At 47.4% G+C, this 14855-nt stretch overlaps 1 protein-coding gene across 1 annotated transcript in view; it reads right to left on the bottom strand.

Annotated features, from left to right (window-relative positions):
* Positions 1-5697, bottom strand: part of Gpr83 (G protein-coupled receptor 83) — an 11248-nt gene extending 5551 nt beyond the window's left edge. Inside the window, exon 1 of the mRNA XM_005371693.3 lies at positions 4347-5697. Coding sequence (XP_005371750.1) covers positions 4347-4730 — 384 coding nt within the window. The 5' untranslated portion in view covers positions 4731-5697. The remainder of the gene's footprint in view (positions 1-4346) is intronic.
* Positions 5698-14855: the final 9158 nt, after the last annotated feature.

Raw genomic sequence — 14855 nt, 5'->3', positions numbered from 1 at the left:
GGATACAGATGTCAGGGGTGGGCAGGATGGATACAGATGTCAGGGGTGGACAGGATGGATACAGGCACCAGGGGTGAACAGGATGGATACAGGCACCAGGGGTGAACAGGATGGATACAGTTGTCGGGGTGGACAGGATGGATACAGTTGTCGGAGTGGACAGGGTAGATACAGACATAAGGGGTGAACAGGATGGATACAGGCATCAGGGATGGACAGGATGGATAGGACACAGACGTCAGGGACAGACAGAGTGGATAGAATACAGATGTTGAGGTGGACAGGATGGGTAGATTACAGACATTAGAAGTGGACAGGATGGATAGGATACAGATGTCAGGGGAGGACAGGTTGGGTAGGATACAGGCATCAGGGATGGACAGGATGGATAGAATGCAGGCATCAAGGATGGACGGATTAGCTGCAGATGCCAGGATGGATAGACCTTGACTGATACCCAGCTCGAATTCTCAGTGGTCTCTGAAGAGCATCTCTTCTGGAGGCCTCTTAGCTCTCCCAGTCAAGGAATCTTCCAGCTACTGTGCCGTAGCACACAGCACATGGCTTTCCCCAACATAACCCATTCTTGGTCATTGAGTTCACCAAACCCCAATCATGGCCCTGGACCATCAGGATCAGAAGAGCTTGGGGAAAGTGCGGGCTCAGGAGGCTAACCTTTCCACAACTATTCATTGCTGTGCAACCTTAGCTGATAAACTCTGTTAACCTCAGTTTTCCCTTTGGCAAAAAAATGGTTTCAGAATACTTACCTGAAAGGCTTATTGCAAAATCTGTAAAGATGGGAGAAATTGCCCAGCAAATTGTTAGGAGGTGATTATGAGAAATTGGAAGCTGACATTTTGAAGTGTAATAAAATTCTTGGCTGAATGGAAGCTGGTCTAACAGGGAAACATCTCCAAAAAGTCACAATATAGCATTTTGACTGTGCTTAGAAGGGGTGTGTGCATGCGCACATGTGTGTGTGTATGTGTGTAAAGGATCCAACACAGAGTAACACAGTGTGCAAGCGATCCACCACTGAGCTACATTCAGCCTCATGTGCCTGACGATCTTGCAGCTGACCACCTGAGCAGAGACACTGGAAAGGTGAAGGTTAGGGTGGGGAGAAACGGGACCCTGGGGGGAGACAAGGTCCTCCTTCTGCAGCATGCAAGGCTGTGTGCTCACTCAGGCCTGGAGCAGCTCCTGTGAGGAGGAATGTCTTGTCCAGGAGAGACGGAGCATCAGTTCTGACCAAGGCACACCTGATCTGGGAGGGGACTGAATGTACAGTGTACCCCATAGAGGGTCAGACAGCGCAAATGGGTCACTCGGTGGGAGTGGAGTGGGCAAGGGAAGAGATCGACAGCAGAGACAGGCGTTCTCTCACGACTTGGATTGACAGAGTGTACCACTTGCTGCGGTCACCTTATTGGACTGGTAGGTGTAAGGCAGATCCGAGAACGGGCCAGCCTTGACAGATACACAGGTATGCCTCTAATTGGTGTCTGAGGAGCATCCTCTCTGGAGGCTTCTTAGCCCTCCCAGCCAAGGAATATTACAGGCACTGTGCTGAAGTGTGGGTCACTGGGCTTTCCCCAGCATAGCTGATTCGTTCCCACTCTGGGGTCTCCGAGTATTCTCTCCTGTACCTGTGAAGCAGGCTCATGCTTTCTCATATGGTTATGAAAATCATGCCTGGTAGCAAGCAGGTGTAGAGTGTGTACAACACGCCATACTTAGCCAGCACCTTAGCCTCTGAACTGCCGTTCTGACTACACAGGACTACATAGGTGAGCCTGGAGCCTAGGACAGTGGCCAACAACTCCGGATCAGGGTCTGTTGGGAAATGAGGAGTGGGGTATTTGCCTGGCCTGTGTACAGGACAGTAGGGTCGAGTTTGGCTACCTCTCCTCAGAGAGACAGAAGGCCCAAGGCTTTGCCCTATGCCCTGGAGGAGCCATTGAGGTTACAAAGCAGGCCATCTTCAGCCCCTCTGCCTCCCACCCACAATCAGCAAGTGAGCAAACCTAAACTTCTGGTGGGACACCACCCCTTCCCAGCTCCCAGAAACTCCCCGCTCTTGACCTTGCCCCCATGGATTCATGCGGAACACGGCTGCTGGCATGTGGGACTCATCCAGACGAAGACAGATGGTTCAGGAGGCCCCAGGCCTGACACACTTGGCCCAGCCTCTCTTTCTGGCCCACCCCACCTTCCCTGGCCCACTCTGATGTGTCTTTGGTTCCTGCACCTCCACCTTCACCCAGTCACTCGGCGTTCTCACAGCACAAGGTGTGCTTCGGTGGATCCTCCTTCCGGCTTTTCCTGCTCCCTCGGCACTGTGTGTGCTGGTCATTCGTTTCCACCCAGGAGACCGGGCTCTTGTACAGCTGTTGAATTGTCACAGCATTTGCAGAGTCTCCTTTGACCTCTGCTGAATCAGGATGAAGGCCCACCTCCTCCAGACCCCACTGCACTGTCTGCATGCCTCTATCTTGGGAATTACAAGCAAATGTTTATTATTGTCTCCTTATCAGAGAACCAGTCTTCATGCTGGCTGCAGTAAAACAGGGGCTGGAAAGAGGGGCCCAGAAGGAGGTTACTGTTACCAAGCAATCAAAGGCGATGCTTCCCTCCAGTAAGAAGGCAGAGGGATTTGAAGATCCCAGTTCTCACCACCTGTGTGCACAGAGCAACACTCTGAACGCTCAACAGGAGCTTGGCCTGGGGAGGTTCTGTGGGTCAGGTTCAAAGCCAGGCTGCTCTATTTTGTCATGTAGGAAGGGCAGAGTCCCTTCTCACAGGAGGTCCCTGGGTCATTCAGCTCTCAGCTGTCACTGCTTCTTTGTCCCTTCATGTCTATGTATATCCAACCCTGCAGCCTGCCTCTGAACAACAGCGACGAGGCCCTGGAACCTTGCAGCTCTCATCTGAGACCCACCCCAGCTTGCCCTTTCTCTGATAAGAAGGCAAGGGAGGAACCACAGAGAGCCAAGGTGCAGGGTTTCTAAGGATCAGCAAGGCACAGAGCATTATTGGGATGCCTTCACGTCCTTGGTCAGTGCCTAGGGGACCCTGAGTGGCCACCAATCAAGTGACTGGTTAGTATAGGTTGAGGGAAGTTGGTGTCTTGAGCAGTGGAAGCAGAACATGAGTCAGGAGCCCCCACTCCCACTGGCGACTTAGTGCACACACCAGAGAACGTGAGTGAAAGGAATCAGTTCTCCTGACTCTGCAGGTGGCCGTGGACAAGACCTGGGTTTCTGTGCCTTAGTTTCCTTCTCATATTATGCCAATGCTCTCAGAAGGGAGAGTGGGAGAGAGAATGGGAATGTTTTGAAGATGGAAAATTTGGAAGGACATCACATGGACCAGTGGCTGCAAAGATCCATCATTTTCTGTCTTCATTTGTATGTGAGGTAATAGATAGATAGATAGATAGATAGATAGATAGATAGATAGATAGATATTCTGCTGCTTGGCTAATAACTCTAATAACACATTATTCCATACACTGAAAGGGATGCAACTCTGCTGTAGAGATGAGCTGTATGTCACTGGGATTACTCAGCCACACCCTCACTATTTCAAACCGTCCATAAACTCCCTGGTCACTAAGGGACAGAGCAGCACCTCTGCTGAAGAGCAGAGGCTCAGAGAGGGAGCCGCTTGCTTACCCTGTGCAAATGTCCCACACCCCAGGCTCTAGGCCACCTCCATGCTATTCCCTCCCAGAACAAGTGTCCAACAGGGCCTCCCAGTCAAGCCACCAACGGTTTACAGCTGAACCCACCAGCATCCAGAAAGATGCTTCGGACTCCATCAACAATCAACAGCTGCTGTTCAGACAACCCACCCAGCAGCACTGGAAATGGGTAGGAGGCAGGCTCTGCACAGACTGACTTGAGGGACAAGAAGTGACCTAATAGCCTCTGCTAACATTTCAGGGACCCCATTTACTGTTCGCTCATTTCCAAATGCCTGTGACCAGGGAAGTCACACAGTGAATGGGCAATCCTTTAGAGCCAGCTGCAGACACTCGGCTCATCAAATCAGTGCTAACAGCTGCAGAAACTCTGGCCTGGAAAGGAAGAGAGAAAAGAAAGAAGGGGAGACAGAGGAGAAAGGAATATTGAGGAGTGACAAGAAAGAAAGGACTCTCAAAGATTAGGACATGAAGACAAAATAAAAGCTGAGGTGACCGAGGCTAGGAGGTGGAAGGAGGAGGGTGAGGACTTGGAGGTGGTAAGGACCTGGAAGAGACAGAGAGATAGGAGGAGAGAGAGGAGAGAGAATAGACCCATGCGTCAGGAAGAGAGAAGCCCGGGAGGGCCTATCCTTACCAAAGTGAATGGCGTGTTGAGCAACGTGATCATGATGTCTGCCACTGCCAGGTTGACGATGAAGAGGCTGGTGGCAGAATGCATGCGCTGGTTCTTGAAGATGACATGACAGACTAGGACATTGCCGAAGAGCGAGAAGACGATGATGAACGAGTAAGCCACGATGAGAAGGGCTTTCACCGTGGGGTTCTGGGACTCGGCCCCGTAGCGTCTCCTGCCCACGAAGTTCTGCCAGTCGGAGAAAGTGTAGTTGGTCCAGAAGTGCGAAGCATTGGTCCCGGTCAGGGATGCCTCCATACTCGGATGCTCAGTGACGACCGGTGGCTGCTCGGTGCCTAGCACCGAGGACAGAAGAAAGAGCAGCAGGACAGGAGGGACCATCATGCCCAGCCACTGAGGTTCTGGACGCAAGGGTTAGACTCCCCGCCGGCTCGGTGGGTGAAGGCTGGGCGCCGGGCGCTCAGCACACCGGGCTACAGGGGTGCGCAAGGCAGAAGGAACCAGGGCGCGATAGGGCGCGGAGCACAGAAGGAGCCCCGACCTCGGAGAAACCTGGACCACGCCGGGTCCCGACTGGAAAGGCCACCGAGATCCGCAGGGAGTCGGGACCGCAGAGGGAACTCCGGAATGCAGAGGGACTCGGATCCTGCTGACTGCCAGCCGCCTCTGTCACCCCAGCCCTCGGTGGCGCTCGCCCGTTCTCGCAGCACTTTTATACCTCTGCTCCGCAGCGGCCAGTGCGCCTCCGCCTATAGGGCTGTGCAGCGTCTCTTCGCTCCCGTGACGCGCTCAGCTCCAGCCGCCTCTCTCCAGGCTTGCGGCACCGCAGTCCCCAGCGCAGCCTGCGCCGGCCCCTGAGCACAGCAGCCCGGACTCGGACCGCCCTCCCTCACGCTCGCCAGCTTTCTTTCTGTACAGTAAATCAGGGAACAGGTGTAAGCAGCCTTGGGGACTATCTGGGGTCACACTGCAAGGCCGGGTTTGTACAGTCCAAGGATCCACCACGTTGGTTTCCACCTGATCTGTAACCTTGGCACATTCCCAATACTGAGGTTGTTCCTGAACCAGGTGGATCCTGGGATGCAGCAAATCCTGAAATAGGCCTGGAATATTTCCTCTCTAGCTAAACCTTAGACTCACTGCGAGCCTAGTCAAGGCCTGTTGGGAATGTCACATGCTGATGTCTTTAAAGGAAACTTCAAACACTTCTTGATACACCCAAGAAGCAGAAGGAATAGCGTTTGGCTCTATGTCCACTCCTCTGGAAAATAGTTGCTTCGCTACCGTAGAGTTCCGGAAGCTGCCCTCTCTCAACCACCCTCCCGCTTCTCCGGTGAGACTTTTTAAATTTTGTTAAAAAAAAATTATAGTTAGCACACCAAGTAGCAGTTCGCTGTGGGTTCGCGTGGGTATACATTGTTATACTTCAGTTCTATTCTTTTCCTGGCTTCTCACCCCTTTCCAGTCCCTTCCTCTGGCAAAATCCTTCCCGCTTTCAGGCTACACATGCTTTGATTGGCTCTCTAGTTCCTCACTGTCCCTCCACGAGCTACCCAAACTTGATAGACAACCCTCAGTTCTGTCAGTGAACCCCTGGAGATTTTATAGTGTTGTCTAACTCTGGTGAGCAACCTTCAGGTTGCGACTGGAATACAGATGTCTCCAACACAGGCGCCCTCGGGGTTTTCACTTGGACCTGAAAAGCAGGCCCCTCCCACCAAGACTTCAGCCTCTTTTGGGTGGATCTTTTCCAGGGGCAGTGAGGGTTACCCTGTGCACTCACTGTGGCTGCAGGGGCACAGACCAAACTCTCTTGCTGAAAAGCAATTTGAAATGGGTCTATTAAATGTCACCATCGTAAAATACAAGACGCACTTCCCTGGGTTGGAGAGAGTCCGGGAAGTCTTTCCGTGGTGACCAACACTTAGGAGACAATGGCAGCAGAGGCAGAAGTGGCAGGATGGAGTTCTCCATGGGAACCTTGCGCTCCCAGACATGGAGGAGATCAGCACTATGATACAGGTGACTACAACGACGAAGAGAGGGCAGGGACCCAGACTTAAGGGTGTCCTAGGACAGGAACAGTTTTCTTGAGAGTGATGGCAACAAGTACAGAACGTGACATGATCTGATCGCATTTTGTAAAGGGCACTTCAGCAAGTGGGGCATGCGTGTGAAAGGCTGTGGCTTGAAGCAAGTCTGAAAGTTGTCCAAGAACCTGGGAGTGGAGTCGTCATTTGGCCCCCAAGGTGCTGGCAGGGGGACGAGAAAGGATGACAGATTGAGGGAGGAATCAGGATGACTGTCAGATTTTCAATTTGGTTGAAGCCCAACACAAAACGCATCAAGAAAGGGGTAGAAAGATGGCTTAGTGGTTAAGAGCACTGGCTGCTTTTCCAGAGGACTTGAGTTCAATTCCCAGCAACCACATGGTAGCTCACACCATCTATAATGGGACTCAATGCCCTCATCCGGCACAAAGTCGAACATGCAGATAGAGTATCCATATACATAAATTGATAAATAAATCTTTAAAGAAAAAATAGTAAAGATGTTTAAAAAAAAATAAAGACGCCTCCTTTGATCTCAGGCTTCCTTGGAATTTTAGCCCACATTTCTCCATTATTTTATCAGAAAGTTCCCGAAAATGTCCTCATTTTCACACTGCATTCACCTTTTAAGCCACTGCATTTGGGAGTAGCATGGTGAGAAGAGGGGTCTCCCAGCTCTGCTGATGAAGCTTGTAGGTCCTACAGGGTTAGCAGGTTAGAACAGGGGGATTGTGTATTTGATCACAAGGGAAAGCATCAGACAGAATAAGTAACAAATGCTTGGTCAAGGGGGTTTGAGAAGCAGAAGGCCCTGGGTAAGTCAGTTTTGGTGATGGGAGACAGAAGCTGCACCCTTGTGCTCCAGAGAGATAGGACATATTGAGGATGCCAAGAGCAGGTATGCAGTCCAAGTCATTTCCTCTTCCTTAAGTAGACAGTCTGCACACAACTAGGCAGGGCCTCGGAGCACTCCAGGGTCCCTAGCACAGCAGCACACTTTACCCTGGCCTTTAGCAAAGTGAGAGCTTCCCTCGCCTAACTCCACACCAAGGCTGAGTTACTCCATCTTTCTTCAAAGGCTTATTTCATAATCTGTAAATTACCATCACATTGAGATTAGGGGGAGACAGGAACTGTTCTTACAGAAGGAGCCAACTCTGTTTGTGCATTCTGAATAAAGAAAGTCGAGGATGTGTGTGTGTGTGTGTGTGTGTGTGTGTGTGTGCAGTCAGAATGTGAAAAGGGCCCTTAGACTGCTACGTCTCTAGTCATAATTACGCAATCAAGCATGCCCAAGTGCAGAGTCTAGGGTTTATTTCAAGCTGTCTTGAAGAGTCATAGCCATCACTTTGCACACATGTTTCAATAAAAACTTATATGACACCATACAATGGTTCAAAGAGGTGTTTCTAAATTATAACAATAAAAACATTAGAAAGTGAAAACAATAAAAATTTTTTTTCAAAAAATGGTTTCTGGAGAATCACATTGTGGTGGTTTGAATAAGAATGGCCCCCAATTCAAAATATATTTGAATAGCTGGTCATCAGGGAGTGGTACTACTTGAGAGGGATTAGGAGGTGTGTCCTTGTTGGAATAGGTATGGCACTGTTGAAGGAAGAATGTTGCTAAGGGCGGGCTTTGAGGTTTCAAAAGCCCAAGCCAACCCCAGTGTCTCTCTCTTCCTGCTGTTTGCAGGCCCAGATGTAGAACTCTCAACTCCTGCTCCAGAACCATGTCCCCACCACAATGGCAATGAACTAAATGTCTGAAACTGTAAACATGCACCAAGTAAATGCTCCCCTTTGTATGAATTACTGTGCTCATAGTGTCTCTTCACAGCAATATAACCTGAAGACTAAAGTTGGTATTAGGAGTGGGGCTGGCAGGCTTGCTGTGACAGACTTGACCATGCTGCTTGTTGGTAGAATGTGGACTTTGGATTAGGAAAGCTATTGGAAGATTTAAGCAGAGCTAAATGGGCCATACTAGTAGGAGTGTGGAAGATAGTGGTGCTGAGATAAATGTGGATTATGATGATCCACATAACTCAAGGGGTTCTAGAGAATACTAGGAAGTGGTTTGCAGACTATTCTTATAATATTTTGGCAAAGAAAATGGCTGTTTCTCCCTCTTGTCCTAAAAATCTTCCTGAGTCTAAACTGAGAAGTTTTGGGTTATTGATATTGGCAGAGGAGATTTCAAGACAGCCTAGCATTGGCTCTGTCATGTGGTTATTAGTGATCTCTTATGCAGATGTATAATGACAAGGAGCAAGCCGAGCAAGGAAAAATACAAAATACACAGTTTGGGGAGAAAAGGAGCACCAGGAAATGTAATAGAGCTAAGTCTAGAGCTCGAAGAGGTAAAGTTTAAAGAAAAGCCTGATCCCAAATGGAATACAGAGAGTGGTAACCTCAGGGCAAGACTCCACCCAGTTGGTTTCCCACTTCCAAAAGGAATTTTAAAAAGCTTAAACACTGAGGGAAATGATTAACAACAGAAAACTTATGCTGATGAAATTCACAGAGTGGGGGCCACATTCCAGCCCCAGCAAGCACCAGAACTTGTGAGCTTCAGACCTGTAGTTCTGGCTTTAGAATCAAGAATATAAGGAAGGGACTGTGGAATCTCCCTTTGAGGCTAAGGAAAGCTACTGAGGTCAGGCATCTGTCAGGGGTGCCCCTGCACAAAGGCCTAGAGAGGCCATTGCCTGAAGCTGGGAAAGTGAAGCCTGGATTGTACTGGAGACTCCAGGATGTTGGAGATGCCAGAGCTGTGAAGGCCTGCCAAGGAGAGCTGCTAGCAGGGAGCAGAACCAGCCCAGGAGAGAGAAGCATGCTGTATCCAGCACAGTTGAAAGGAGTTAGAGACCTAAAGATCTCTTTGGCATTAGATATGAGATGCAGACTTTGGAATTTGCATGACTGGTTTTCAGTCTTGTTTTTGTTCATTATTCCCTCACTATGCTCCCTTTTGGAATGGTAATATATATTCTATACCATTGTATGTCAAAGTATGTGATTTTTTTTATTTTGACTTTATTGGGAGTTACAGTTAAGAGATTGCCATGAGCCTCAGAAGAGACTTTGAACTTCAAACTTTTAAACAGTGTTGAGACAGTTATAGACTAGGGGGACTTCTGAAGTTGGACTGAATATATTTTTGCATAACGATATGGTTATAAGCCTATGGGGAACAGGGGGCAGAATGTGGTAGTTTGAATAAGAATGGCCATCATAGGCTCATATGTTTGAATGCTTCGTCATCAGGAAGTGATACTACTTGAGAGGGATTAGGAGGTGGGGCTCGTTGGAGTAGATGTGGAGTAGGTGTGGCCTTGTTGGAGGAAGTATGTCACTGAGGGAGGCTTGAGGGTTTTAAAAGCCCATGTCAGATCCAGTGACTCTTTCCTCCTAATGTAGATCTCTCAGCTATGTTCCAACACCATGCCTGCCTGCACACCACCATGCTCCCTGTCATAGTAACAATGGACTAAATCTCTGAAATTGTAAGCAAGCCCCAATTGAATGCTTTCCTTTATAAGAATTGCATAGTGTCTTTTCACTGACTAAGACACACATCAGTACCCCCAAGGATATCATGATGCCTCTTCAACATCAATGCCTTACTAAAAAACTCAGGTTTAAACTAATAACACTATTTCCAGATCCATCCCATATCAATTGGTGGCAGAGGAAAGAACAAACAATCAGCATGGTTCCAGGTGTGTGACAGCGACTTGGTTTGTCTATGTTGATGGATTAGAATCCAGTAGAGGGACAAAATCATCATGGTGTCTGTGTCTGTGTACATATGTGTGGATACGAAAGGATATGTCTTAGGTACTGGTCTATTGCTGTGATAAAACATTACGGCCAAGGCAATTTATGTAAGACACTTTTAATTTGGCTTCATTTCAGAGGGTTAGAGTCCATGATGGTGGAGCAATAGCTGGAGCTCACATCTTGATGCACAGCCACAAGGCAGAGAAACACACTTCAAAGTCTGCCCCCCATGATACACCCATTTCTTCCCAAACAGTTCCACCAACTGGAGATTAACTATTCAAATATATGAGTCTATAGGAATCATTCACACCCAAACCACCACAGGAGACTTGCTGTATTGGCTCCCATGACTAGAGGTGAAGCAAGAACCTGAATAGCTGCTTAGTCCAAGAAGCTAGAAGCCTCAAAATATAGGAACCAATGGTATAGCTCAGAACGAAGCTGAAGACCTAGGACGGTCTGAAGACGTACTGTCTGGAGTCTGCAGTGAAAGGCTGAAGGAGTCTGATGGCTGTGAACCAGACACACTCACTCAGGAAGAGTCGAGTTACACCTGCTGCCTGAGATCTTATTGTAGTTCTATCCATCTGGGTGGTCCAGCCTAATGAATGGCCCAACTCACATGCAGGCCTTTCCACATCAGGTCAGCGGCCATTTCAGTCTTCCCTGGAAATGCCACCACAGACACACTCACCAGTGTGCATCTTCCGATCCAATCAAGCTGACAATCATGATTACCCGCCACAGGTGATAACATTCTTGAAAAGGAACCAAATAAGCCTGAAATACCAAGTTCTGCTGATTAAATGCTCAAATATATGCAAAAAAGTTAAATAACCCCCTGACAAGCAAGACATTGGGGCAAGATTATAAGAGTATACCTAGCATATGGAAAAGGAGCTATACCTAAGGCCTGCCTACAGTTTGTGAATCCAAATTGAACTGGTTGTGGTTAGAACATTTCACTTGGGGTGAGTCTTAGTTGGCATGGAGATTGCTCCACAGACCAAACTGGTCTCACAGGTGTGGGGGATGCTTCTGCCTCTGCCTCCTGAGTGTTATAATTACATATGTGTGTCGTCACACTCAGCATTAATCTGTGATATAGTAATATATAAAACGTTGTAGGTGTATGAATGGTGCACGTGGGAGGGGGTTCAGGGTGCCATGGCATATGTGTACAGGGCAAAGGACAACCCTGAAGAGTTGGTTCCATCCTTCCACCTTTACTTGGGTCCTAGGGATAGAACTCAAATCACCAGGGTTGTATGACAGGCATCTTTACACACTCAGCCACCTCACAAGCCCACTCTCCACTTCTATGTGTAAGTTTTATAAATGGTGGCATGACTCTTGGGCCAACTCCCATCAAACTACCTACTCGGTAAAGGAGCATAAGCTGTATACATCCACAGCATGGGCTGGTAGTTTCCAGGGTACCATCATCCATGATCTGTAGAGGAGCCTGCTTGTTCATTCCCGGCTGTTCAGCCCCAAAATAATCACACAGAAACCATATTATTTGCAATACTGTTGGCCAATAGCTTAAGCATATTTCTGGCTAACTCATATCTTAAATTAACCCATCTCTATTAATCTGTGTATCACCACGAGGCTGTGGCTTACTGGGTAAAATTCCGGTGTCTGTCTCTGGCGGGGCTACATGTTGTCTCACTAACTCTGTCTTCTTTCTCCCAGCATTTAGCTTAGTTTTCCCCACCTAGCGAAGTTCTGCCATGCTATAGGTCCAAAGCATTTCTTATTAATCAATGGTAATCACAGAATACAGAGAATCCCACATGATTGACTTCTCTTGATTCAAACCTATCTTTGGGTAACCCCAGGCACCTCTATTGATTTAGCGTTCCACCACTCACCAAGACTCAAAACCTGTATCTCATTGGCCATCTCTGCAAAGCCCAGACCTGTATTTCACACTGCTGGCTGACTGGCCATTTTCCCCTGAAATACTTGTTCTCTTAGCAAGAAGCCGCAAACTAGACTCATCCTCTCCATCCTTCCCTTACTTTCTAATAACTCTCTCTTCTCCAATCTAACCGAGTGAGTGAGAATTTAGGGTGAACGGTGTCTCATCTGTTTCCTCTTGTACTTGAAAATGCTGTTTCTACCCCATGACTATTGCCTCTGACACTCAAGAGACAGAAACAACCTTGTTCATTTTGCATGTGTGCAAGCGTGTGTGCATATTTGTATACAAATGAGCACATGTATGGGGACCAGAAGACAACCTTAGGACCATCTTTCTCTGGGACCCGGAACTCACCAAATAGGCTACTTGGACAACAAGTCTCCAGGTCTCCTGTGGTGAGAATCAAACCAACCTTTCTATTTGAGTTCTGGGGCGCTCACGCCCCCACACTTCCATGAGCACTTTGCCAACTGAGTCATCTCTGTGACCCAATTCCTCTCTTCTTCAAGACCAGTTCTAATGTGGCCTCTTCACTGAAACCCCTTTCCCACCAGATCTGAAGGATAGTAGGGGAGGGCCCCCAATCACCCTGTATGATAATGCTAACACAAGATCTCGTCTCTTAGTTCCTTTCCTTGTTATTATCTTGCTGTTGCTACACATCTGTCTTCCCACTACACAGTTAGTTTCCTCAGGACAAGAACTGCCTTATTCCTAATACCACATTCAGTGCAGAACCCAGGTGGAGCATATCCTGAGGCAGGGTGGGTACCAGGATGCAAACTAACATTTCTGATACTTAGTCTGTCATGAAGGATCCTGTACATTAAGGACTCAGCGGTTAAGAGAACTTGCTGCCTATGTAAGAGGAGCAGAATTCAAATCAAGCACCTATAAAAGCTATGGATGTCTGGCACCCCAGAATTGGGGGATGGAGACAGGAGGATGGCCGGGAAGCTGGAAATTACTGGCTGCTAGCTTAACCAAAACAAACTATCAAACAAGAAGTTAACCATAGGGGGCTGGAGAGATGGCTCAGTGGTTAAGAGCGTTGCCTGCCCTTCCAAAGGTCCTGAGTTCAATTCCCAGCAACCACATGGTGGCTTACAACCATCTGTAATGAGGTCTGGTGCCCTCTTCTGGCCTGCAGGCATACATGCAGACAGAATATTGTATACATAATAAATAAATAAATAAATAAATAAATAAATAAATAAATAAATAAGTTTTTTTTTTAAAAAAAAAAAGTTAACCATGAGTTCCAGGTTCAGTGAAAGACACTGCTTCAAAGGAGTAAGGTTGAATGGCAGAGGACGTCTGGCTTCCTGTTGAAGCCTCCATGATTATGTATGAATGTGTGCATATGCCATATACACGTACACTCCATACATGCATACACCACATGCATATACCTCACAATACATCATAAACACACACACACTTGTACATAAAAAAGTTAAAGAGCTCATAAACTTCCACTTTCTATAAATGACAATTTTCGGATTCTGTTGCTAGCTAATGCTGGGCATGTCTTCACTAGATCTTGGATGGAGCAAAGACACAGTCCCTCTAAGGCCATGGAACTGGGGTTGCAGGGAATTAGAAATTTCAAGCTGACTGAATGTTTTTTCAGCATACACTTTAATTTTATGCTAATTGTCATTGAGCTATTTTTCTGCTTCAGTTATTCCTGCTGTGTGCTTTGTTTCAAATAAAACCTTCTGAGAGTGAAAGAGGATAATTAACCAGGATTTTCAAGCTACTTGAGTAATATTGCGTTTTTCAGAGGAAGAATAGCGATTAAAGTGTTCTTAAAAATGCCAAATCAAAATTTTGTTAAAGCTCTTTCTAGGTGGGGCTAGGATGAGTCAGTGGGTAAAGTCACTTGCTATCAATTCCAAGACCTATGTTCAGGCAGGGGTTCTATTCCTGCAAGTTGTTATCTGACCTTCCTGTGGCTCTCTCTCTCTCTCTCTCTCTCTCTCTCTCTCTCTCTCTCTCTCTCTCTCTCACACACACACACACTGAACAAATGTAATTTTAAAAATAAAACGTTTTAAGATGTTCTAGAAATCACCAGTGGATTGGGAGATGTGCAGCCATCCCCTGAAGATGAGCTATAACTGTCATTCGAACATTGTTTTTGAAAAAATGCTTTAATAAGACTTTTAAAAACTACCATTTGGGGGCATTAATTCTGAGTTCCAGGAAGCAAAACTTGTCTTTTTTTCACATTCATTTTTATAAGACTCATGCTATGACAAAGACTAATTCCAACAATTAGACTTAGAACCCTGCTCGCAGGCAGTGGACTGGCAGTGGCCACTATGGGCTTGGAGTCTAATGACCGTGGCTCAGAGTTAGGAAAGGCTCACCACGCAGCCAATGTGCAGATCAGAATGTGAGTCAGATTCTGGCCCACCAGACAGACTATTCCAAAAACTCACTTGACATTTTGAAATACTGTGATTAAGGGTAGAGTAATGAAATATAATTTAAATTATGTGAGAAAAACAATACCATTTATATGACACCTAGTGCTTAATTGCTAAATAAAAATTCTGAACATCAAGTGAGTTCCACAAAGCTCCTGGACCTCAGGCTGGGCTCACCCCACCCTCTGGGACCCGGCTGGACTCACTCTCTCCTCCTGGACCCCCAGCTGGGCTCACCCTGCCCTCTCCTCCTGGACCCCCAGCTGGGCTCACCCTGCCCTCTCCTCCTGGACGGCGGGCTG

Source organism: Microtus ochrogaster, unplaced genomic scaffold (assembly GCF_000317375.1).
Source record: "Microtus ochrogaster isolate Prairie Vole_2 unplaced genomic scaffold, MicOch1.0 UNK121, whole genome shotgun sequence".
NCBI classification, from domain to species: Eukaryota; Metazoa; Chordata; class Mammalia; order Rodentia; family Cricetidae; genus Microtus; species Microtus ochrogaster.
The sequence above is the reverse complement of the archived record's forward strand: the minus strand, read 5'-3'. Positions and strand labels throughout refer to the sequence as shown.